Consider the following 25,660-nt stretch of genomic DNA (forward strand, 5'->3'; position numbering starts at 1 on the left):
GGACCGTGGGAGCGATAGGGGAACAACTCTTTAGGTGTAACAGGAACCGCGGCCTGAACCACAGCAGATTCACAGATTAGTACATTTGCATGGTGCTTCGTGAAGGACACACACAAGGACGCACATTGTATAGCACGCAGCCATATCTACTAAAGATCTACTGCGCTCTCACGTGACCATATAAAGCAGAAGTCAAAATGGAGGGTCACAAACAGTTATTGAAATCCAGGCAGGGTACAGGACATGATGAATTTCTCAACAGAAACATCCCTTATTGATCTGTGAGCATAATTTAGGGCAGATATCTAAAGACAGTGGAGCACAGGGTTACTGGTGGGCGTGTCACGGTATTGGAAGGGTTAAGTTCACTCAAGTTGGCTCAAAGGGAAAAGAGAGGGGCAAAAGGACACAGGAAAGATGCACAAATGATGCGTCCCGCCTGAAGGGTTGGATTGGGAGTGATTTCCGAGCATGGAAATTAAAAACATGTTCCACAGGAAACTACTTAAGCTCATTCTTTCATGAGATACTTCATCGGAACATTAGTATAACAAAGTTCACCACTGACTTATGCCATTAGCTATATACTGTACAAACAGACACTCTAATAAAGCTAGAGAAATGCTTTTGTTCTCTGTGATGTCTAAAATATCATTTTTCAGTTACCAAGTTAGTTTCATAGCAGAGGATACAGAAAAATGAAATCAGGTATGGTTATCTGATGGGGTTTTTGTTTTATGACAGTTGTGAAACGTACCTTCAAAGCTAAAGCCCTCAACTTCCTGTTTCAAGGACCAGGTAAAACAGGAAGGTAAATGGCAAAAAGAATGCCACTCTTTGTCATTCTCACAACATCAGCTTCAATGTTTCCCAAATGAAGACAATGCCCAAAAGCCACAGCATACCACAAGACAATCAGTACAGTTGGTCTCGGTTTATAGAACATGCATCATTTTGCATAATGCTTTTCACACTGTGCTGTAACTGCACATACTGACATGCCCACAGAACCTAATTCTTTAGGAACTGATAAGAATTCCACTGCACAAAATTTAGCCATCCTGTTGACATTAATTGAGTCTCTAAATGAATTGACTTAGCGACTGTAAAAAAACTGCATGCATATCCTGATGCATATATTTCATGAGCAAAATTCACAGCTATTTAGAAGTGTTTCTATATTTGAGTTTGAGCATACAACCTCTCACTGACATCCACAATGTTTCAATATTTTCTGAAATGTAGCAATTAGCTTCCCAGCCTCTGAAGAAATTATGCCTCAAGATATTAAAAGCAAGTACAGAGATCTGCACATTGCATGACTATTTGCAAAAAAACAAAATAAAAAAGAACAAAAAACATGAAAATTCTCCAAAACATCTTTGTAAGCCTTCAAAGGAGTAGTTAGTTCAGTAGAAACGTGTAGAAACAGAGTGTTCCAGAGTAACGGCCAGCTTGATTGAAATCCCCGGAAAAGCAAACAGTGCTTCCACAGGCCTGTCAGTTACTATGGATATGTCTTGTAAGGAAAGTAACAGTTTGCACTTTCTCTTCCAGGGAATCAGCAAATCTTGGTATGCAGACCCACCTCAGCAGACCGACTATAGGATATGGCCCTGGTCTGCATTAATTACATGCTTTACTGCATTCTCTGCATTTAGAATTATCAATCTTATCTGAGGACAGGCAATGAAAAGTGTCTATATTATATCTGAAAACACACTTGTTATTTTGTTGCTTTTGTGTTCTTGGTCCACCATATGCAGTGTTTTTTGTTTTTAATTCAAATTCGGATGTCTGTGAACTGATGAACTCCGTGCGTGATGGGAACTTGCAAAACAGTGCAAATTCAATGCAATCTGTAGCTGGTTAGCACCCCTGATAGACACCGTTTTATGAGTTTCCTCAAATTATTTTTCTTTGGTTCTGACAGCGCCTCTGTTTTTTGGTTCGCACTTGTCAATCCTACCCTCTGCTGTTTAGGAGACCTTAAGCGGTCGTCTTTATTGGTTTTCATTTCAATTTCACGCTAATTACTCACACATTCTGATGAAATTACCTGGCAAATTACTCCCACAATGGTGGCTACAGAGAGGCCTGGTGGAATAGCGACAAAATGTGCGTCTGCAAAGCAGGTTGTGCAAAAGCTCGCGGCCGGAAAAACATTAATGAGGACCGCTGTGAGCATGAGCTCCCATTACAGGCAAGTGTTCTCCGACTGGCAGAATGCCAGCTCATATTTTGAAGTTATTTTAATGTGGTTAGCTTGTTAATTTTGATAAAAACTACAACATTTTGCTGCATCTTAAAAAACAATGACATTGATGTGTTGGGATTAAAAAAAAAAAACAGCACAAGGGACTTTTCTGTAGTTAGGGCTCATAAAGTAATTCATCAAACTGTGTCATATAAAATGATGTATAATTATGACATTACATCTGTTAATAATTCCCTCATTATTTTTGTTTGTCTTCTGTCTGAGAATAAATGTCAATGACAAATTTTACACAAAGAACCACGGGAATAATGCTGGATGTTTATTACACAGTTGAAAATGCCACACAGTTGACACATTCATCACAGGACTGAAAATACGACATTGAAAAATGTAGAAGTTAAGCTGCCACGTGCAATCTTTTTTCTTTGTTTTGCGCCTTTTTCCCTTTTCTGCAACCCGCATCATTTCAGAACCTCTTGCACAGGAACGCTGTGTGTTCAGAAGTGTGTCCAATGCACTTGCAGGACATGCTGTCAGATAGCTGATGGCTATTTATTGCGCTTACAGTCACACGACACACTATAGTGAAGTGGGCGCTCATCGGAGGATAGACGCTACTCCACTGACATCATCCGAGCAACTTGCAGGTGCCTTGAAAATTGAGGGGGTGCCTGAGAGCAGTGAGGCGATGAAGCCCCGACCGACCTACCCTCCCCTATCCGCAGTGGAACAAAGCCAATTCGTTCCGCTGCTGTGGGCTCCCAGTCATTTTTGGCATATGGTTTAGAACTCAGGCCATAGGATACAAATCATGACAAGCGTCTTGCTGACTGAAGTAATCCGGAGCTTCCTATCTATGTACAGACTTACCCCATGAATGTGTCACTGTCTGCAGAATGGATTGAAACTTTGATGTTTTAAATGCAACCATACTGATTTTGTTGGGTATGTTGGGTATTTTTGGCAAAATGCATGGATAATGTTAGGATGGGTTTAGATGACAGGAGCATTTTGCCTGCTTAGACCCTCACTGCTTACTTGTGTGGAGTGAGGGATAACAATGTTAAATCTGGAAGATTTTTTGTTATCATGACTTATTTACCTGTTATTTACCTGTTTTATTGCTTATACTGTACTTTTTTTTTATTTTGCTTTCATGTGTGCAGTTGTTCTAGAAAAACAACCTGGGCCTTTCCCAGTTACGAATATGACGGAAACAGAGATTATTCTAGACACACCCAGTGGAAAAACAAGTACACACAAACTGCAACATTCATAATTGTCAAAGTGGTGATAATATTTTACCAAAATGGTCCAATGTGAAACGCTACCGTATGGTGATACATTCCGACAGAAGCGTGAGGTGGCATTGCTTTACTGTGGGGTTCGAATTGGAGTACTGGCCCTTTAACAAAGTGGGAGCGAGTGGCCCAAGTTTGTCTGGAAGTTTGGCGTGTGTAAGCGTTTGGGACATTTATGGGGAACTGGCAACTCCGTGGATAAACCTATTTCTATAAAAGCAACCAAGAGCTTTGTATGTTCAGTCCTGGATTTCCTGTTTACGTGAAACGGGATTTTGAAATAAGGGAGAGGAAAATCAATTTGGGACAAAACGAAGGAAGCGGAATTTCTGAAGGGAACGGGAAAACCAGAAACTTTGCAGCGGCGCTTCAGTATTGATCACCACAGGGCTCGGGCTTCAGTAAACTAGGATGTTACCGAACCGAAATGCAAAACTGTTTGTTGTAAAGTAATGACTTTGTCTGGGAACTTCTCTCGTTTAGTGCCAGTGTCAGAGTCTGGGATCATCATCGTTGCAGCGCTCCTTGTTATCGCGTAGCTGGCTTCTCATTGCGACAATGACATTATTGCACGATAGCAGTACTAGCACGCTTGCTATAACAGAATATCTAGCTAATTTCAAGTATTGCAGAGCAGAAAGGCAAATGACAAACTCTCCGTGACTTGATGCGAACGCACACACCTTCGGTTGCGTAACGTTCAGTTTCTGTGGTACAGTATAAACTGGTCGCTTCTCAACTGGTTTAATCTGCTTCCGGTTTTGATGCGCTGTCTTCATTTAGCCAGCTAGCTGTATGTCTGACTTGTACGCAGTACCCGTCATGACACGTTAAGTGCTGTTCTTGCACATAATCAAAGCTAATCAAAGCACATGAAGCTAATATTCTTAGCTGTCTGCGTGAGCGTTAGGTCTTTCTCATTTTCCCAATGACACCTGTTGCTCCAGCTTCCATGAGCGGCAGCGTTGGCTGAAGGCGGGTGGAGTAAGAGAGACTCTGGGAATACTCTAGGCCACGTTTGTAAATACAGCTGTTTCAATCTTAAGGTGCGGTGCTTTAAATTTCCTTTTTTTGGGGTGTAAATATCGAGATGAAAGTGACGGTGACTTTCGGAAGGACTGGTGTCGTCGTTCCATGCAAAGAAGGATGGACCGTTCGGGACCTGATCCAACAAGCCACCCAGAGATACAAAAAGATTTTGGAACAGGTAAATAGTGACGCTTTTGTCATTTTCATTGCTTTCTGGGTGTTTAAATTTGTTGAAACGTGTTATTGTTGTCATTTGTTGTCATTTGATTATTATGATACCAATTAGTAGAAACATTACTCCGTTTGAATCAGTGTACCTGTGTGTTTGCCTTAGGCATTCTTTTCGCTGTCATCTTGGACCACGTGATCAAACTCAGCCAACGCCGCTGCAGCGAGCCAGCCTAGTGCAATGTGTAGCCTGGAGATGTTATTTTTACAATCGTCTTTCTCTTGCTACTTACCTGTATTATTGCGTTTGAGACGACATATTGTCTGTGCGAGTTCCCAGCATACAGACCGTAAATGCTCACAGGATCGTGTGTTACACATTTGTGCACTGCAAAGTTACGTGAGGGGTTTAAGAGCTGGGTTTATGACCAGAATGTTGCAGATCATTCTTAGAGTAAAATAGTATACAGTTAGGTACCTGTATATAGATAGGTACCTATCTACCTGAATCAGCTTCTCTAACATATCCTGCTGTATGAAGGGATTATTAGTAAATATGTAACATATTCATGTCCCTGAATAAGCACGGTTACCCTTTTCAGCTCCTCCCCCTCCTCCGACGTCTGTCAGTAATAATGATAATAATTTAGTAAATGTGCAGGTACATTTGAATGCTGTTTTCATTTAGATTCTAGTCTTAGAATATCTGTTGTCTGTCTGTATCCAATATCTACTGTCTCCTAGAACACATTCATGCAATGTCACATTTGTTGTTGTTTTAAATGACAGTTCACCCAGGGAAAACATCAGCTGGTCTTGGAGCTCCATTGCTGTCGTTTAAAGGAGGGTTCTTGAGGTTTTTTGCTTTCAATTGTGGGTGAACTCATGGCACCAGCTAATTGTGGGTGTGTCTGCTTGTGCGTTCTCTTCCCCTTTTCATAGTGCGTCCCACGGTTAAATATGAAATGCGGTTGATTATTTTTGTTCTTGATTTATTTTGTCCCAGATCAGTCAGGAAGAGTGCTCTTTGATTATTTGGAATTGCTGTTATTTGCAGCACCATCACCATAAACAAAGCTGTAAAAAAAAAAACCCCACTCTGAAAAGGTTCAGATCATCCGCAAAGAAAGATTTTCCTCCTGCAAGCACTCTGTAAAGTGTTTAAGAGGAGAAGAAGGTATTGCAGAAGCAGAAGATGTGTTTTTATCACGGGGTTTTTAGGAGGTCACTAATTTCACTTTGACTCAGTAATGCGCTGAAATAGGCTCGCTACGATTAGCGCAGCATGATGAACAGATATTTTCCGTCTGGTATTGCCTTTTTACACTCCAGTGTGGGGAGGTGGACTTTTTTTTTTACTTTGACATTTTTTTGTTTTTTTTTTTTTTTTTTGTCCCTGTCGTTGAGGATTAACTCTTTGTCTGGATTTCACAGACGGCTGTGTCAAAGATACATCTGTGTCTGATTCTGCTGAAGGTTATGTCTAAGATTCATTCCTGGGCAGGCTATATTAATTAACACCGAGCGGGTCTCAGTGGTAGACTTTTAGCAGTATGACAAATGCAGTCTCCTTTCCACGTCTTATCCCTCCCAAGTTTCCGGGATTGCTGGTGAAATACTAGCGCAGTCGTGGAACGTTGGCCGCTGGCGCGGGGTTCAGTGGGAAACGAAGCCCACCTGCTGGTCATACATTACACCCCCGATCCAGGAATTTCTTCATTCATCTGCACAGGGGCCCGTAATCGGAATTGGCTTTCCGCGGGGTCTGCGGATAACATCTAGATTTTTATCATCATTTTTCATTTCCAAGGAGCTCTGGGAGATGAGGAACGTTACGGAGCGTCTCGGTGGAAAGAGTCCATGACTTCGGTGGGGCGGGGGAGGGGAAAGAAAAAAGAAGTGAAGCGGACATTAGCGGAGCCTTGAGGGACGGCGGCAGCTGTGACCGCCTCCATCGCCGCTGCGGTGGAAATGCAAATAAAACGCTGGATTTCCGGGCTGTCTCGAGCTCCCCCCCCCCCACCCCCCACCCCGACACACCCCCGCACCCCCACCCCCGCTCCATGACCCGCGATTCCCCTCAGTGCCGCAGACCATATTGGCTTCATTATTCCGCTGGCGGAGGGGTCGGAGGGGGTCACCTCGCCCCGCTCGTGTCCGCCCTGCCGGCCCGATGAAACTAATGGCCGCGGGCGCCTTGCTCGCACGTCAGACCGGCAGTCAGACCGGCAGCGTATTAAGCGGCGGCCATCTCCCTCCCGCCCCGCGTCCCTCCAGGACACGCTGAATGCTGCGATGAGATCCGGCCTCCCGACGAGACTCTCCACCTCGCGACGCCGCCAGTCATTATACTGTCTCCAAAGCAGGCTGTCACAGTGATTTGGGAGCTCTCTGTCCCCGGTGCTGTAATGACTGGTGAAGGCGTTTGCCTCTCCATCTCGCATCTTAAGGCTTGCGGTGTAAATCTTTGCGATGCAGAGAAGTTGTGAGGCGGTGTTTTTGTAACTGTGTTTGATATCAGTTTTGGGCCATTTGGTGAAATTGAAGGCCAGGGACTGACCCACGGGAGTTTAATATGTGAGTATTTTGTGCTCAGGAAAGGAAGCGCCGGATGAAATAAAGGACTATAAAATGAGAAATGATGTTATGCGCGTCTCCAGGTGCAGGCTGGGGACGCCTCGGGTATTTGGTTTGCTGTGTGCACTGTTGTCAGGCTTAGAGGATAGTACTGTGTGTGTGTGTGTGTGTGTGTGTGTGTGTGCGTGTGTGTGCGTGCATGTGTGTGCGTGCAGGTGCATGTTCATATGCACATGCACTCATATACGTGTGCGTGTGTGTGTATGTGTGTGTGCGCATATGCATGCGCATGCATTTGTACGTGCATGTGTGTCTGTCATTTCTGATTAGATGCTCTAGCTGAGTTTCTCTCTGCGGGTCCACAGTAGGAGACTGATGAAGCCCAGTCTCTCTCTGCAGACTGAACAGGACGGACAGGTCATTCTGGTACAGCTCTGCTGGTTCCGGTCCCTCAGCCTCTTCTCTGTCTTGAAAGCTGCACATTCATCCTGCACACAGCAATATGTGGTCCTGGACCTGCTGATCCGAGAGCAAAGGAGGGCCTTGACAGCATGGAAGCCCTCATACAGGGTCTGTGACACACTACACGCGTGCACTCCTGTGCTGGACCAACCACTGATGGAGCTGCTGCTTATAACCATCAGAATAATACATGGAGGCCAGTCCCTGCTGCTGTAAAGTGGCTTTTTATTCGTGACATCTACAGCGTGCTGTCATCTCGCATTCCTGTCTGCCGATGACATCATCGGCGTCAATCAACTTATCAACCGATCGCTTTAATTTCATTTCCCGACAGTGTGAGTGAGTGCAGACACTCCTCGCAGTGACTCATTATTTACACAGAAGGGACTGTGAGTTCATACGCCGTTTGTGGGGGAAAAAAAAAAAAAACGAAGTGGGTTCGATTATTCAGTCCCCAGAGCCGTGATGGCTTGCGGAACACGGAGCCAGTGGAAAATGCAGAGCCGTGGGCAGGTGGCGTTCAGATGGTGCTGGACTTCAGAGCCCGGGATCCGCCCGGTCCCGCTGCCCCCCCCACGGTGCCCGCGGCCGGCGCCGAGCCCGCGCTTCGTGTCACGGCTTAAAAGGTCCGTTATCACCTCTCAGATGGAGCGCGGAGAAGAGCTGTTAATTACCAGATTTCCTCCCGCTCCTATTGAAAGTCTCACAAGCTCGTCTCCTCTCCCCCTTTTTTGTTATGCTAATCTCGCACATTTTCTCGCAGCTGTGTAATTATGTGTTTAATGTGTTTCGGGATTAAAGTGCAATAAGCAATGGCCTCCGAATTTATTGCGGAGGCGCCGCGTTAATCTTCAGCACCTCGCCTTTCCGAGTGGCGTCGAATTTCCAAGAGGAAGACGGATCTCGCGTTGAAAGGGGGAGAGTTTAATGCCCTGATTTGATGGGATTTGTTCTGTAAATGGCGAGTGCGTTCATGGCTACCCTTGTTGGCAGAACAACTTAACTTTTCCTTTGTTTCCTTTTGAAAACAGGCAAGGAAGAGATTGGAGTGTCCAAGAAAAGTACGTCTGCGTTCGTGATGTTAATTCCTGCTTGAAGTGTGGCAGCTGTAGAGGCCTGGCTTCTGTTAGCGCTTCGTCAGTCAGGGTGTTAACGAAGAAGGATTTATATGAGGTGTGTGTGTGTGTGAGACGCGTGTGTGTGTGCATGCGTGTGTGTGCGTCTGTGTGAGAATGTGTTTGTGTGTGTGTGTGTTATGTGTGAGTGTGCATTCATGAAATGCGCGTGAGTGAGTGTGTGTGAGAGCATGTGCATTTGTGTGTGTGAGTATAAGCATGTGTGGTGTGTGTGTTTTTGTGTGTATATGCATGTGTGTGTGCGTGTGTGCACATGTATATGTGAGTGGTGCGTGTGTGTTTTTTTGGATGTGCATGCATTTGTGTGTGAGTGAGATTGTGTGTGTGTGTGTGTGTGTGTGCCTGTAGGTGTGTGTTTGTGTGTGTGTGTGAGAGCCTGTGCCTTTGTATTTGCATGTGAAAGTGAGTGTGAGTCAGTGCTAGCATGTGTGTGTGTGCGTGTCTTTATGTGTGCATTTGTGAGTGTGTGCGACTGCGTGTGCATTTGTAAATGTGAGAAAGCACGTGTATGTATGTGTGAGAGTGTTTGTGTGTATGTATGTGCATTTGTGAGTGTTTGTGTGTTTATGTGTGACTGAGAGTGTTTGTGTGTGTGTGTGTGTGTGTGTGTGTGTGTGTGTGTGTGTGTGAGAGCATGCATGTGGGCAGCGCTGTGAGAGGCATTGATTCTCCCTGGGTGCCTCCTAGCCGCCTGCCCTCAGCGCGCCCAGTGCGGAGGGAGGAAGTGGTCCGGAGTCGTTCAGAAAGTCATCGGCCTGTTGACAGAGAGCCACTTAATTATGAAGACAAATGGAGGTGTGGAGCCTGGCTGCTGTTGTTTCATTATGCCGGGGAGCGTCAGAGGGCCGGAACGCTGAGCTGGCTGTCAGCAGCGCTGATATCGGCGAAAAACGCAGCTCCCCGCCACACGAGGCACCTTATGAAATGTGGACTTTGCGCCACGCCGCGTAAGGGAGCAGATTGAAAGCAGCTCCTCGGAATGTGTGGCGGGCGTGCGGCTTACTTACGCCAGACGCCTTCTCTGAACTCAAACGCCCCACTGAGCCGTGGCCAAAGCTCTGCCGCCTCGGGAAAGCGCTCGTGTCCGGCACCGTTAGATGACATCACGGGGGCCGCATTGTGGTCGAGCTGCTGTTGCGATGTGTCGGCTCCTCTTTCATGACAGTGTTTGCCTTTTCATTCATTCACTTGCCAGAAGCCTTTATCCACTGTTGTGAATGTCTGAGTGAACATTGCGCTCAGAATCCATAGAGCTACAGTTGGGTATGTTCAGCACACATTCAGGTGTACCTTCAAAGGTGCAACTGACAATCTTAGAAGTGACCATGCAGCCTTCTCTAGAGCCTCTCACTGCTCTCTGTCTGTGTGGAACAGTTACAGGGGAGCGGAGCGGCCGAGCGGCTCAACATCCTGCCAATGTGTAGGGAAAGTGCTCCACTGGGCTCACGAGAGCAGGCATAAGAAGTATGCACTGCATTGGCGCTGTCCTCACTGTGATATCGGCCACTGTAGTTGATGGCCTCATAATAACACACAGAAACAGTCATATGTTTCCTGGAAATAAGACCCTGTTTATTTTCGAGAGTCGGGTGGTATTTATGGTACTCTATCCTAATGCACAGTTCTGGTGCAGGCCAGGACTCTAGGCAGTGCTGTCTTTCATTGGCATATGATCTCTACTAGAGAGTGTAAATATTTATTCAAACCACTGCTGATTGAAATGACCTTAGAGGCCTCTCTGTGTTGATACAGGGGCAGGCTGGTCTGAGTGTGATTACCTGTGTGTGAGATTGTGGTTCAGGTTGGTGTGAATGTGATTGCCTGTGTGTGAGACTGTGGTTCAGGTTGGTGTGAGTAAGATTACCTGTGTGAGAGGATACATATCGATCAGCATTGTGTAGGTGGGTGTTAGTATGATTACCTGGGTGTGAGATTGTGGTTCAGGTTGGTGTGAATGTGATTGCCTGTGTGTGAGACTGTGGTTCAGGTTGGTGTGAGTAAGATTACCTGTGTGTGAGGGTACGTATCGATCAGTATTGTGTAGGTTGGTGTCAGTATGATTACCTGTGTGTGAGACTGTGGTTCAGGTTGGTGTGAGTAAGATTACCTGTGTGTGAGGATATGTATTGATCAGTATTGTGTAGGTTGGTGTCAGTATGATTACCTGTGTGTGAGGATGTGTATTGATCAGTATTGTGTAGGTTGGTGTCAGTATGATTACCTGTGTGTGAGGATGTGTATTGATCAGTATTGTGTAGGTTGGTGTCAGTAAGATTACCTGTGTGTGAGGATGTGTATTGATCAGTATTGTGTAGGTTGGTGTCAGTAAGATTACCTGTGTGTGAGGATATGTATTGATCAGTATTGTGTAGGTTGGTGTCAGTATGATTACCTGTGTGTGAGGATATGTATTGATCAGTATTGTGTAGGTTGGTGTCAGTAAGATTACCTGTGTGTGAGGATATGTATTGATCAGTATTGTGTAGGTTGGTGTCAGTATGATTACCTGTGTGTGAGGATATGTATTGATCAGTATTGTGTAGGTTGGTGTCAGTATGATTACCTGTGTGTGAGGATATGTATTTACATTTACATTTACATTTATTTATTTAGCAGACGCTTTTATCCAAAGCGACTTACAAAAGTGCATACAGCAGGTATAGCGACAGTACGGGGACAGGTACATGTATTGATCAGTATTGTGTAGGTTGGTGTCAGTATGATTACCTGTGTGTGAAGTTATTTACCGATTATCTCACCTTTCCTGCTGTCTGTTTGGCTTGTAGAGCTGCCTTGATGCAGACCAGAGCAATGCACTGTGACAGCCTATTACACACTGTAATGCCCAGCGATGCCTTGTGACACTCTGTTACATGCCAAGCTGTGCTGTGACACTCCGTGATGCATTACGATACCCTGTGGCTGTCTGCACCCTGCACCCAGCGCTGCTGTAGATCTTATTTAGCGGCTGACTAAGGCCCTCGCTCAGAGAGCCGGAAGATGCCCTGGAAAGAATTCATTTAATGAATTCTCTAACTAATAGAAACATATCTCATTATGTATGGGCACAAGGTCTCCAATAGAAATGGGGGGGGGGGGGGGGAGTAGTTTTATTAAATTCGCATGATGAGATTTTCACATATCGGACTGAAAGCTGCAGGGATACGAGAACCGCTCGGCAGACATACGGCCCTGTCTGCTATCACATTATTATTGTTATTATCGTCATCGTCGTCATCACCATCATCATCATCATTGTTATTATGCTTGCAGGGGTTGCAATGACATTAGCCTGAGTAATAGACCCCTGCCACGGTCAGCAGAAGCAGAGAGCCGGCAGCAGCAGCCCTGCTGCTCCATGTCATCTTCAGACGGGAGAACGCTCCAGAGATCAACATCATCAGCATCTCATTACAGGCCCCCATCGCCCCCACCCGCATATTCCTGCGCCCCTTCCTCGTATTATTCATAACAATTTAATGTATACTCTCATTAAGCAGATGCTGCTCTTCCAGGTGTCTTAGAATGTGGTGGTGGCGGCAAATGTGGAATCTGAAATTCATATTACATTTCAGTAAATTGAGAACCTATTAGAAAATTTTTTCAAAGTGCAAAATTATTCAGTTTAAATTCGGTTAAAATGTAAATGTGGCGTAATTAGTGTATGTGGTGATGGAGGGCTTGTTAAATGTGGAATGAAACACCAAAAACTGTAAAACTCTGGGTTTGTAGAGTTAGGCTCATGTTATAAAAAGTTAGTTGACTTCTTACCCCAGATAATAACTAAACAGAACCTTCAGAGCCCAGGAAGAATTGACCCTATGGTGCTGAGGAGTGAGGCTCATAACCTAGAGGCTGCCAGTTTGACTCCTGTATGGGACCGACTCTTGAGCAAGGTTCCTGAATTGCTTCAGTAAATATCCAGCTGTGTAAATGGGTGATACTGTAAACTATCAAAGACACCTCGTGTGCTTTAGTTTGGCTTAGACTTAGTTTGGCTGGTTTTCTGTTGTTTTTTTTAATAGTAAAGTCTTTTATACCTATAAAATACCTTTTATTTTATACCTTCTCTTTGTGAGTTTGTTCTGAGGTGCATTGGCCTGCACCATTACACACAGGATAAAAGTGGTTGATAAGCAAATGCTTACAAATGTAAAACCCAGGAGCTCGCAGTGACTGAACTTGTCATCATACTACTGCTTTGGTGTCCTGCATTCACACGCAGAGCTGTTCTCCACCTGCTTTATCGACTTATCGATCAAGCAGCTTCTCTTTGGCACGCTGCACTTTGCAGGCTGGTCATGACAGTGTGCGTTACAGGGTACGGTTTCCAGTGGGGAAAAATACAACTGAAAAAGTATTCCCTGACCCCTCGGCCAAAGGCATCTGAGAAAGTCCTGGATATCTGAGAAAAAGTGCGGTACATGTATATGACAATATAGAGTGACAGGTAATCTGTCATGGAGTGGCGAGATCCACAGACCTCAAGGACCCAAAAGCTGAGGGATGAGATTACGGTGTAGGGGTGCAGCACCTGGTCGTTGTCACTCTGAGCCGAAGAGGGTGTTTGAGGGGTTAATGTTTGTCCTTGAGGTAAAGTGTTCTTCTGCTGCTGTTATGGGTTTGAATGGAGTGAATGGAGAGCTGGTTCCTAGAGCGGGACAGAACCTCTTTTACAGCATGGAACCGCAGGGGTAATTACTGGTAGACCTTTTACAGTTCTCCTTTCATTTAAAAGGAAAATCAATTGGCTGATATTTTCACAGACTGTTAAAAATGGTTTTAGTCGGTCCTGAAAGCATATTTGTGGTACGTCATCACTGCTGCTAGCCTTTGAGATTTCTCTGTTGTTTCTGCAGTTACCTGGGGACTGGCTTGTGGAAGTTTAGGCAGAGGATTTTGGTATTTATCGACTGGAGATAGCATAGGGGGACAGGCAAATGGCTGATGATTTGGTGGTGTGTGTGTATGTGCATACTCGATTGTGTGAGTGTTTATATTCCAGCTCTGTTTGTGTGTATTATGTGTAATATGTGTGTGTTTAGCACGTGTGTGTGTGCGTGTCTGGAGTGTATTGTATGTTCATGTATGCATTTGTGTAAGTATGGGATTGTGTGTATGGGATATTCCAGCTCTGCGTGTGGTGCATGTGTGTATGCCAAGTATTTGTGTGTGTATGTTTAATGCATGTGTCGCACGTGTATGTATGTGGTGTGTACATGTGAACATAATGTATATGTGCATGTATGCAGCATGTGTACGGAATGTGTGTATGTAAGTTCTGTGTGAGTGTGTCTCTGTATGTGAATGCGTATGCCCGCTCCGAGTGTGTATGTATGAGTGTGTGTTCTAGCTCTGTGTGTGTGCGGCATAGAGAGACTCACCCACCCTGAACACGTTTCCGTGTACCGTGGAGTCACATGGTGTGAACAGCAGTGGCTCCTGGCTGTCTCAGTAATGGCTTCTGCAGTGTTTAACATGTGTGGGTGTGTCCGTGCTCGTGCTTTTGCTGCAGAAACATCACGGACTGAAGAGGTGGTACTAGCAGGTGGACGTCTGGAGGAACGCCGCAGTCCTGCAGCTCTGAGTTTCTGGCATCCGCTCGGCCTGTCTGCAGCTGAGAGGCCAGGAAAAAAAAAAAGTGACAAACTTAAAATAAATACAAGACAAATATCTTCCAAACCGCTCATAAAACTGTTCTGAAAATGAGACACAACAACCGCGCAGTTCCTTGAGGCAAACAAGCAGACAGGCAGTGCGTTCTGTCCCCGTGAAACGTTAATAAACATTACGAAGAGAAGAGCTGTGAAGTGAAGTCACCTCCTCAGCTCCTCCCCCCTCCCCTCTCTGTTCTACAGTTCACCCTTACATTACTTATTTGCCCAGCATACGCCTCTATCCAAAGCAAATTCCATGCGTTACATTCTGCATGTTATCTATTGAAACAACTGTTTTTTTTTCTTACTGAAGCTGTTGAGGTTATCTGCCCGGTTTGAGGGTGCAACAGCAGTGCCTCACCTGACATTCAAACATGCAACGAGAGAATACTGGTTAGCAACCAGTGGCGTTGCATACTGTTTCAATCCTTAGACAGCTGGGTGAGAAAGCATGTGGGCTCGCATGGTAAAATGGCTTGGGAAGGTAGCCGGAGATTTCAAATGAGGGTTGCGGGTTCAAGTCCTGAGTGGAGCATTGCCGTTATACCCTTAAATATACCTGAAATGATGCAGTTAATGTGTACACCTCTAAATGTTTACAACTAGTGAGTTAGAAGTAAAACAATATAACTCATCCTGAGTTAGCATGTCCTCCGTGCAAATGAATACTTTTATTGCTACAGCTGATAACAGTAATGAGTGTGGGCCTCATGTTCTTCATCATGAAGCTCTTGACTCTTTTGTCACCTTTATGGTTCGCTTCCTTGTCTCCCCCCCCATCCCACACACACACACACACACACACACACACATACACACACACACACACACACACACACACACACACACACACACAGCAATAGGGAAGTGAGTGTAATCAGCACATACAGACACTGACATGTGATCACACTGGTATGACTAAAGGTCAGGTTTCGCATTTTACTGAAGTGGTTTGAGGTGGTGCACACGGAGCCCCGCCCCTGTGTCAGAGAGGATCGTGCCCCGTAGCCCTGTTTTTTCTGATCACTTTCCCCATCTCCACTAACACCAGTGCCTGTGAGCCTGCCACTTAAACCTGTTCTGGTATAAAAGTTCTGACATAGCTCCCATTCCAAATGGGAAGTTTTGGCTGTACAAATCTCAAGATTGCAACAGTATTGTGTTTTCAGGCGTTGGACCGTTTCTATCAGCTCTTGATAAAAGCTGATAACGAGGCTGAGGTGTTAGTGGGGATTTCATATCTTTTTAAAACCCCCTACACAAGACATAATGACAGTCATTACCATGCATTATAAGTCCTAACACAACTTAATGACATTCATAAGCATACACAAATACTTCCTACAACAGTTATAAACTAACGGGTTTGTTGTTGTCAGGCTGTATTGTTGGACGGATAGATCATCTCCGGTGCTCACACAGTAGAATGCAATATCCTTTTACTCGCCACAGGAAAAACAGTCAGAGTGTCTCAGTCAGTGGCGGCTCAGGTACCCCACGAATGTCTCTGTCATGTGGGTTTGGTGGAAACAACAGGGAACGTTTCCCAGGTTCCTTTCAACATGGCTGCACTGTTACGTCGGTTCAGTGCCCATGGGGTTACGGGTCTAACCCCCCTTGGGGGGTTTCAGAGCCATTATAACCCACTGTCTGCCGGCTTGGCGCTCGGCATTAAAAGAGATGGATTGTGGGTAATGGCCCTTGGAACTCACCGGCGTCGTGTTCGGGGGCCGCGCTTGTACATCAAACCGCTTTGCGCCATAGATGTCTAGATAAGCTGCAATCGTATGAGCTGCACAGACTCCGAGATGGCTTACTTGTACCCTTTCATAGTTCGTTTATATCAGGAGACAGATTACTTGCAGTGAGCTGGTACGGGTTTGTTCTGTGTAGCTTACGATACTGGCGTGATGTTTGAGATGAATGGTACACATTAGTTTGTAACTGAAAAGAAATGATTCTGATGTTAAGATGAAATGAAGCATTGCTACATCAGAATGTTCCCACAAATGCACATCTCCTCAGTCTCCTGTGATTTTCTCAATGGACTGTGAGCTAACCCTGCAAGGTATTCAAGCAGTGTCCTGCATCACCGTGACCGCAAAGCTCCATTAGCTTTCATTCTCTGGACCCAGGCCAAGTTAAAATCATTATTACTTTTTTTTAACAAAGCAAACCAGAAATTCTTGGTGCTTATTTTTTCCTTACTTTCATGTTTGCAGGCGATGAATGTGCTCACTGCCTGTGTGTTTATGTGAAACAAAAGCTTTGTCATTCACAAAAATGCATAAAACCAAACCAGTTTCCCTCCTTTTTGAAGTATGGTTTTAAAATAAAATTTAAAACAAAAAACAAAAAAGAAATAAAACCATTGTTTTGCTGGCATAAAGATGGAAGGTTCTGGTTGTAGCACAGATGCATTGTGGGAGAGTGGGTAAAATTCTCCCTGTGTGTTCCTGTCGTTGTTTGCAGCTGGGATGGTAATAGTAATGAAAAAAAAAAAAGAGGCCAAAGAATGCACTCGCCACTCCCGGAGAGCGAGAGAGCAGGAAAAACATCTCCCTCGCTTCCAAATCCCTCTGCCAGGGGGATCCCTTCCCAGCAGGGGAGGCTAACTCAGCTCCTGTGGGGCGTGTCTGCTGCTCTTTACCGCTTAATTAGTCCAGTCGGTGCTCACTTCTGTCCTACTTTGTACATTTTATTCAGCAGTGCATCTCATCATGTCCTGAGCCTACACTCTACTTGTTCCTTATGCATGGCATCTATTCTGCTTTCCATTCTAGGAAGTGCCCGCTTGCAAATGCTCATGGTTAGATAAGTGAGAGTTATTTAGGCGGGGCATTAGCTGGAGATTACCTACAGTGGCCCTCCAGGGATTGGAAGTGACACCCCTGATCCCCTGAGTGTGCTTTGATTTTTTACGGTGTCTGGATTTTCCCCCGTCGGCTGTACAGTGAACATGAGCTGGAACAGCTGCTGAGAGGGAGGGGGGGGGGGGGGGGCGTGGGGAGGAGGAGGTGCAGGGAGGTGGAGGAGGTGGATGAGACGCAGGGAGGTGGAGGAAGGGCTTGAGGAGGGGGGAGCCATTTTCTGTGCTTCCTGCCATCACTTAAAGAGGAAGTAAGCACTTCCCATTGTCGGTTTTAAAGAATATGAAGTATGTTAATGAATGGTAAGGCTTTATTTGAGAGGAAACAAACAGCGTTAAGTGAACATTAAAAGGTTCCATTTTGTAAGGAGTAAGTAGCACTTGTGGCTATTACGAATAATGTGTATGTCTACTTCACTTAGAAAATACATTATTATTACTTGAGGTACTTGATAATATGATATTTTATTTGAACAAGTTACTTGAATGAGTGGGCTTGAGGTTCATTCACTTTTGATATGAAATTGTTTTGCTTTGATTTGTTTTCAAATGCTAATACTTCTGTGATATTCCCAAAAATGAATTGCATAAACCTAAATTCATGCAGCAGTTAAATCTTTTAATTCACGGCAGTGTGAAGTATGATTTGCATTGCTGCAAAATGCCTGCATAGTGTGCTGCATCTGAAAGGGTTAGTTAGCATTAGTTAAAGCAAAGTTAGTTAGTTAGTCAAAAGATAGCTAGCATCTAACTTCTGCTAACTCCTCACTTATTTGCCGCAGGAGGGAGACTTTGTGGTCCGGATCCACCATGTGGAGTACTGCGACGGGGGCATCCTGGACCCGGACGACGTGCTGACCGATCTGGTGGAGGACAGAGACAAGGTAGGAGCTGCTCTGGACTTCCTGCTGGACTTCCTGGCCCCTCTGGCCTATAGGGGAGGAGAGCTTTTTCTGCGGTGCTCTGGGGTCCCTTGGTTTTGTAGTCTTTCATTGATCTAACCCGGTCTCGCGCTGTTGACTGTGCAGGCCGTGGATCTCACCGTTAAAGTCCAGTGGTTGAATGGTGGTCACAAGTACGGTTGAAGAGGGCCTCTCCAAGAGCACCGATCCCATTTCTCAATATAGCACAATATGGTCACGTTGAGACAGATGGAAAGGGCAGTATCCGTCTCTGGTCCTTTTTCCCCGCCCTAAAGTGGGAGGAGTTTTTTCTTAGCCATACTCCCAATTCGTAATGGAGTTCCCTCTTAATTAAATCTCCTCAGACATTAGTTCTCCGATGGCAGTGGAAGCTTTTGATTTTTCACAGGCTAATTAAAACCACTGAAGGCTGCCGGCACACGCTCAGGTGCTTACTGTAATAATCATTTGCTTCACAAACAGCTCCCCAAGGGAAGGTTCTGGCTGGATCGTGGCACCAGCGGCAGAGCTTTCCTGCTTTCTGTGGAGGTGCTTTGCGGTGAGGCTTGACTTCGCTGTGTACGCTTAAGGACGTGTAGTATACCGTGTGCAGGGCCGCGAGTCTTAGAGGTCGAGGGAAAACTGTTTTGTGCTGCAGAGTTCAGAATATATTGGAACTTAAACTCCATTGTAATGAGTTTGTGTTGTACATGCTGAGCTTCAGGCAGTGTAATTATCATATGAAGATAATACTGCATTTTCCATCTCTTATACTGACACCTAGACATTCTCTGCGCAATCCACAATACCATCAAACCAGAGTCGCATTCATATTCAAGGAAATTGCATAAATTCTACTGTAAGTACGTTCATTAATAATCAGAAAGTAGTCTTTACCTGGGGACATACACTGGTCAAAATTGAGTTTGTCCAGTGTAGGTTGCTTATGTGTGTGTGTGTGTGTGTGTGTGTGTGTGTGTGTGTTTGTGTGCTTGCCTCCACAGGCTTTCTTTAACTTTAAATGTATGCACTTTTGTAAGTCGCTTTGATTTTTTAAAATCTACTTTTTGCTGGATATATGTCAGCCATGTTTGTGTTTAGTTTCGTTATTAGCAGGTTTTTGAGAGTGCAGACCTGTGCCCTGCCTGTCACTCATTGACATGCATGAAAAGGGAAACCCACGTTAGCCATCATACTGCATGAGGTGGAGAGGTGAGGACTCATACAGCCAGTTAAACTGTGGTAGAGATTAGATGGACAGATTGAGAGAGCCATATTAGGGAATTTGGCCCAATAAGGCAACCCCTACTCTTTACATTAAGTGCCATGAACTCTTTAATGGCCGCAGTGAGTCAGGGCCTGGGTTTAATGTCTCATCTGAGCAATGGTGAAGCCAGCGGGCGGAGATGTGTCTGTGTGTGTGTGTGTGTGTGTGTGTGCGTGACCATAGGCGTGGTGACGGTTCCCCAAAATAACTCAGCCGGCATGACTGTGACCCAGAATGACCCAAAATGACCCAGCATGATTGTGACCTGTCTGCCACTTCCTCCCAAGCCCTCCCAATGCTTCGCTCCTCCTCAGTTTTCTTCAAACTCAGCCTGTATCTTGCCCAGTGTAACTTTCACTTTGTAATATCATGGGGGGGGGGGGTGGCGGGAATGAATCCAAATGATATGATATATCAGCAGGATTACAAATCTCCGTGGGGATATAACAGGGCCTGGAGGATGTGATTAAAACGAATGGGATGAGGAACGCTTCGTCGACACGATCTAACTTCATCGCCGCTTCACACTGTTTGTCTGAAGGATGTGCACTTCTCCACTCTTGCCCTTCTGCGTTTCAGTCAGAGGGTCATTGATCTTGGCGTTTGGAGACAAAGAGTGCCTTTTTGGGGTTGAGGTCTGGGGGGGCGCTAAAAACACGGAGGTGAAATGGCTGGGGTTTGCCTAGCTGGAAAACAGTCCTGTGCTGAATGCACTGGGCTGGGCTTTTGTAACAAAGAAATGTGCCTTCTGTAGAACTTGTGAGCCGCTCCACAGTCATTTGTGTTGTGCATGATCATTGACGTGTGATACAGGAAGCCCACGGTTATCATAGATGGCTGGTGGCAGGGGTTAGGGATCCATGCCAGTTGTGGAATGTTGCCCTCCTGTCTTTGTTTTGTCACAGTTGTGTCGATTCTTAGCTTGTTTCCAGTAGCGTGTATATAGGTGCATTTAACCTGTCCATGTTGGAAACCTGAGTCCACTTACACCCAGGTATAGATGAGGTAGCTTGTCACTCCAAGTAAAGTTGTGGGCGTTTGGCAGAAGTAGGCGTGTTTGGGGGCCCCCAAGAATGAGGAAGTAGCCTGACACAGTGCTCATAAATTGTGTTATCTCCCACAAACAGAGCTGATCATTTAAAGTAAATGCCGAACACGGTCAACCATGAGAAGTTATTCGCTGGCCGAGGAAAAGCAAGGTTTGTGTTTGTTTAAATCACGCAGGGGTCTTCCATACGCTTTGGCCGCCACTCCTCACTGGTCCCCTCTCTGCGTGTCTGCATGACCTCGTTCCACACAGCGTCGCTACGTCTGTGAGCAGACAGGACACTTATCTGGGGTCTGCTCCATGTTCTGTGAGATTCCTTGATTACTTGCACCCCCCCTCAGATAACATATTCCTAAGATGTGCTAATAAAATGCATGCCGTGCATATTCATAAATATGGAATATGAAAAGAGCCATATTACAAAACACTTTGTCAGCATGAGCTGAATAAAAAATGAAAGTGGAACGTTCAGTTCGGCACTATATGCTGCAATTATACGGTGTTGATGTTTTAATCATAACCAAAGGTGAATAATTCACACTCCATTTTCTCAAGGAACTCTACAGTATTTTCATACCATTTTGTCTTGTAACTGTGAATGTAAGGTTTGCCTCTAGGTATCTGAGGGAAGTTACGTTTGTCAGTTCAGAAGAATGTCAAAGAGGTAACAGTTTTACTGAAGATAATACTGTATGTACTGCAGTGGGAGTGAATGCGGGTTGCCCTCTTCTGCCCTCTAGAGGCTGTCCAAGGTACAGATTCATATTTTCAGTATGTGACCCTTTTTAGCACAGTATAATAATCAAAAACAGTGCCAGCAGAAATTTTTCTTGCACTACCCCGAGTAGCCACATTTTGATCCTGTTTTTTCCTAAAGCAATATCAAATAAATGAATAAACTGCGCAGAGTCTATGTCTTCTTAAAGGTTACGGCGTGATTGAGGGAGGGGAAAACGCTGTTCCATGTTTGAAATAATATTGATGTGCGCACAGAAGGTTAATTAAAACCCAGGGTCGTCCATCACGGGGGCAGAGTAGCCCAGCGGCCCAGCAGAATCAATCACGCCGGGCCGAGCGCCGCGCTCCGCTAATGCGCCGCCTCCGTGCCCGGCGCCTCTCCCGCCGCGGCTCTCGGCGCTCACGCGTCTCAGACAGCCTGGGGCGCCCCCTTCGAGCCCAGACCGAGCCCCACGGCCCGGGTTCAGACCCGTCCGTGTCGTCCGCAAAGGCGGAACAGATTGGCTCCGTCCCTCCCGGGAAGGGCAGGGGCGGGAAGGCCGGCCAGGGCTCCCTTGTCGCGTCGCTCTCTGAACCCTGAGACTTGTCCGGGCGCGTGAGTCACTCTCTCAGTTTGCATCAGGGAGTGTGCGTATCCCCTGTTTGGCGTCTGCCTCCTGGTGCGCCGTGGGACTTGTAGCGTGGAAAATAGCTGTGGTAGGCAAGTGTGCGTATTGGAGGATTGCACTCGCCTAGCCCCTTGCTCCTGTGCAAGTTCAGAGGCTGTTGCCATGCGACAAGCCTTATGTACAAACGAGGACTGCAAAAAGAGGGGGGAATGGAAAAAATATTACAGACAAAACAATTGTAACAAATACAATGATTTATTGTATTATAAATATAAAAAACACGTGAGTCGTCCGTTACCTGATTTCCAGCACACAGACCTGAAATGGGAAAGCTTTAGGACAGGTAATCCAGTCTTGGAGCATTATTAACAATCAGAGCACTCCCCCTTTTTGCTGGTCAGAGGCATACTGGTGGTTAAGGAGCTGAGATTGTAACCAGAAGGTTGCAGGTTTGATTTCTAGTTGCTGTTGTGCCCATGAGACAGTTAACCAGGATGTCAGTACATATCAAACAGTGTGAATGGATAACATATGAAGCCTGATCTTAATAGGTTGCCTTAAGGTTGCTGGCTATGTTTAGGGTCACAAGTGCGAAGATAGTGAGTCAGTCAGTCATTTGTTTGCTTCCTCTCTGTGCTGAGGTGCATTATGGAAATGTGGAAGTGGCTTCTCTGTGTGAGTTTGTGCAGGGTGTGGGATTGGCTCCGCTGAGCTGCGAAGGGGACCTGCTGTTTAAAGTTCACACACTTGGAAGCATGTGACTGAGGTTCACCTGGCCCAGCTGTTTCAGCTGGAGCCGGGAGGGGAAACACTGAGCGAAGGGTCACAAAACCAGTACAGACTGGAGAGACAGGATCCAGAGCCAGTTTTTAACCGGTGTCACACCTTGCCACACAGGCTAACTGATATTGTATTTACCCTTTTGATTGTAGTCACTATTCACCCATTTGTAATTGTTGTTATCGACTTCTTTTTCGTTCTGTGCCATGTTGCAATTGCACCGTTTCCTCTTTTGATGCCGAATGCATTTCAGTCCCGGCAAACAACCACAAACAAACGAATGCTTAAACATTTATGGCTATTGAATGAATTACTTTATTTCACGAATCCCTTATAATGTAGTCTCTCTTCCCTGCTGTTAATTAGGGAGGTTAATCAAGGCTAATTAGAAGCGGTTTGTCGCGCACGGCGGAGCCCGAGACGAGAGAGAGGGAAGCGAGCAGGAGGGAGAGAGGCCCTTCTCCTCTGTGCGGGGCTGAGAGTGGAAGGGAGATGCTGTGATACTGAGTGCTTTGATTTGATTACAGCGCTTCCCCCGTACTGTTCCCATTAACCCTCAGCGGGGAACACCAGCGATTGGCTCACCTTTCCGTCTGCTCATGAATATTCGATGAGAGAAGGAGAGCGAGAGGCAGGCAGAATGGCTCCCCCCCCCCCCCCCCGACTCTGCCCCGGCCTGGCAGGAGTCCCTGCCAATCAGGGCCCCGGATGAGAGGGCATCTTGTTCACTCAATTAAACTATTAGGTTTTCCTGCAGCCGCTCCTCGGAGACACATACTGTTACTCTTATTGTTATTCATTTTTCTCAGCAGAGCCCCTTATCCAGCGCCACTTACTTATCTCACACATTTTACAGATTGCCCATTTTATACAGCATGATATTAGCATACACTTTTTGCATATTATCCATTTATACCACAGGATAATAGCTTATAGTTTTTACAGCAAATCCATTTATACAGCAGGATATTGCCGTATGGTTTTTACAGATTATCCATTTTTACAGCAGCATATCAGGATACAGTTTTTACATATTGTCCATTTTTACAGAAGGATATTTTACCGTATAGTTTTTTTTTTTTACATGTTAAAACTGTATGTAGCAGATATTATATTTTCTGAGCTTTTTAACCACAACACCATGGTTCCGCCCTTGCTGTCCTGACGTTAGGACTCACTCCAATCTTACAGCTGAAGAACCATAGAGAAAAAGACACTCTGGGCTTCCTTGACAGACAACACACTATCAAAATAAACACGGGCGACACTTGCCTTCGTGTCCATTCCCTGGGTTTAATTTATGGGTGTTTGCGTTCGGTCCGGCCTGCTGTGGAGCGGTATTTCTGTCTGTTGTTTTTGTTCTTGTCTTTAATTTGTCTTCAGTTCAACCGAAACCGACAGAAGTGATGGAGGGCGTGAAAAAAAAAGAATCTAACCAAGGAGCACCGTGTCGCTGCCGCCGGACTGGACCGCGGGTAGCGGCGAGTGTATGATGCGGTCACGGTTGAGCAGGCGAGGGGAAATTGACATGGTCGTACGGGGGGGGGGAGGGGGGGGGGCGGGAATGGGAGCACCTCGGTGGAAGGGTCATGGTACGGAGGAGAAAAAGACCGAGCTGAAATTCAGGGCAACGCTTGCCTATTCCCTGTGCCGTCCGAGGCTCGCCGTGTAAACTCTGCGTTCAGCAAGAAACCATTTTCCTTTTTCCATTTTCTCTTTCCCTCGCTCTACTCAAGACCTCGCATGCTCTCACAGAGGGGTCGGAATATTGCCAGGCAGTCCGTCTGGTACCCTAAAGCAAAGCAGCTTGGAAGTCATCTTAGGTTTGCTGTACAATACAACTTCAAGGGTGTGTGTGTGTGTTTGTGTGTGTATGTTGGGTTTGCTGTACCATGTTGTTTAAAGTGTGAGTGTGTGTGCGCGTGTTGGGTCTGCTGTACCATAACACAGGGTATGGAGCACATGGTGTATCTGTGAGAGACAGTGGGCTGTGTGCTGTCCTTGGCCCAACTCCACAGGTATCCATTCTGGTTCTGCTGGGAGATAGACCCCATACTGGGTGCTCAGAACGTCACACACCTACACACACGCGCTCCTGCACACACACACACACACACACACACACACACAGAGCCACCATTTGGCTATTGATCACTTCAGCTGTGAGGGGCTTCCAGTCTCCTGTAGTCTGACTGTGAAAGTTAGCATAACATCGTGCTCTGACACCCAAGATTGACTCACACTTACATATGCATGCACGTGTGAACACACAAACAGTGCGCACACATCCATGCATGTGCAAACACACAGACACATGCGTATACACGCACGCACACACACACACACACACACACACACACACATCTCACACCTCTGCAGTCGGTGAAAAAATAAGACTAATGGTGGCAGGGTTGATGAATGGCGATGATTGGATGTGTGAGTCAGTGTGTAGTCCAGGGAGACTGTACTGAAAGCACTGAAAGCTTCCTGAGGAGTTTCTGATAGCAGGGAGAGAGCACTTTACCTCTCTCAGCATACCATTTACCTGCACTGTGCCGCATTTACTGTCACCCTTCACTACAAGCTCCTCATTATTCTCTCTCTGTCCCTCTGCCCCGGTTTCTCTCTCCCTGCGCCACCGTGTTCTCTTGTCCCGTTTTTCTCTCTCTGCTTCTTTCTCTCTTTCCCACTCGCTCCTTCTGTCTCTCTGTCCCTTCGCCTGTCTAACTCCCCTTCTCTGTCTCTCTCTGTCTTTTCCCCATTTACACTCTTTCATAGAGGAGCGTTTGTAGATTTCTTTCTTTGTCTCTAGGAGTTCGTGGGTGTCTTTTAATGTTGTGGGGGCGCGTCTTTTGCTGTACCTGCCGAGGTGTGCCCATTTCCAGGAGTGCGCATTTCCC

The 25,660-nt window shown here is 45.9% G+C and overlaps 1 protein-coding gene across 1 annotated transcript in view; it reads left to right on the forward strand.

Moving 5' to 3' along the window:
• Positions 1-4,408: 4,408 nt before the first annotated feature.
• Positions 4,409-25,660, forward strand: part of LOC118785852 (partitioning defective 3 homolog B-like) — a 212,358-nt gene continuing 191,106 nt past the window's right edge. The window contains exons 1-2 of the mRNA XM_036540793.1: positions 4,409-4,726; positions 18,200-18,301. Of these exons, the coding sequence (XP_036396686.1) occupies positions 4,610-4,726; positions 18,200-18,301 (219 nt within the window). The 5' untranslated portion in view covers positions 4,409-4,609. The remainder of the gene's footprint in view (positions 4,727-18,199; positions 18,302-25,660) is intronic.

Source organism: Megalops cyprinoides, chromosome 11 (genome assembly GCF_013368585.1).
Source record: "Megalops cyprinoides isolate fMegCyp1 chromosome 11, fMegCyp1.pri, whole genome shotgun sequence".
Taxonomy (NCBI): domain Eukaryota; kingdom Metazoa; phylum Chordata; class Actinopteri; order Elopiformes; family Megalopidae; genus Megalops; species Megalops cyprinoides.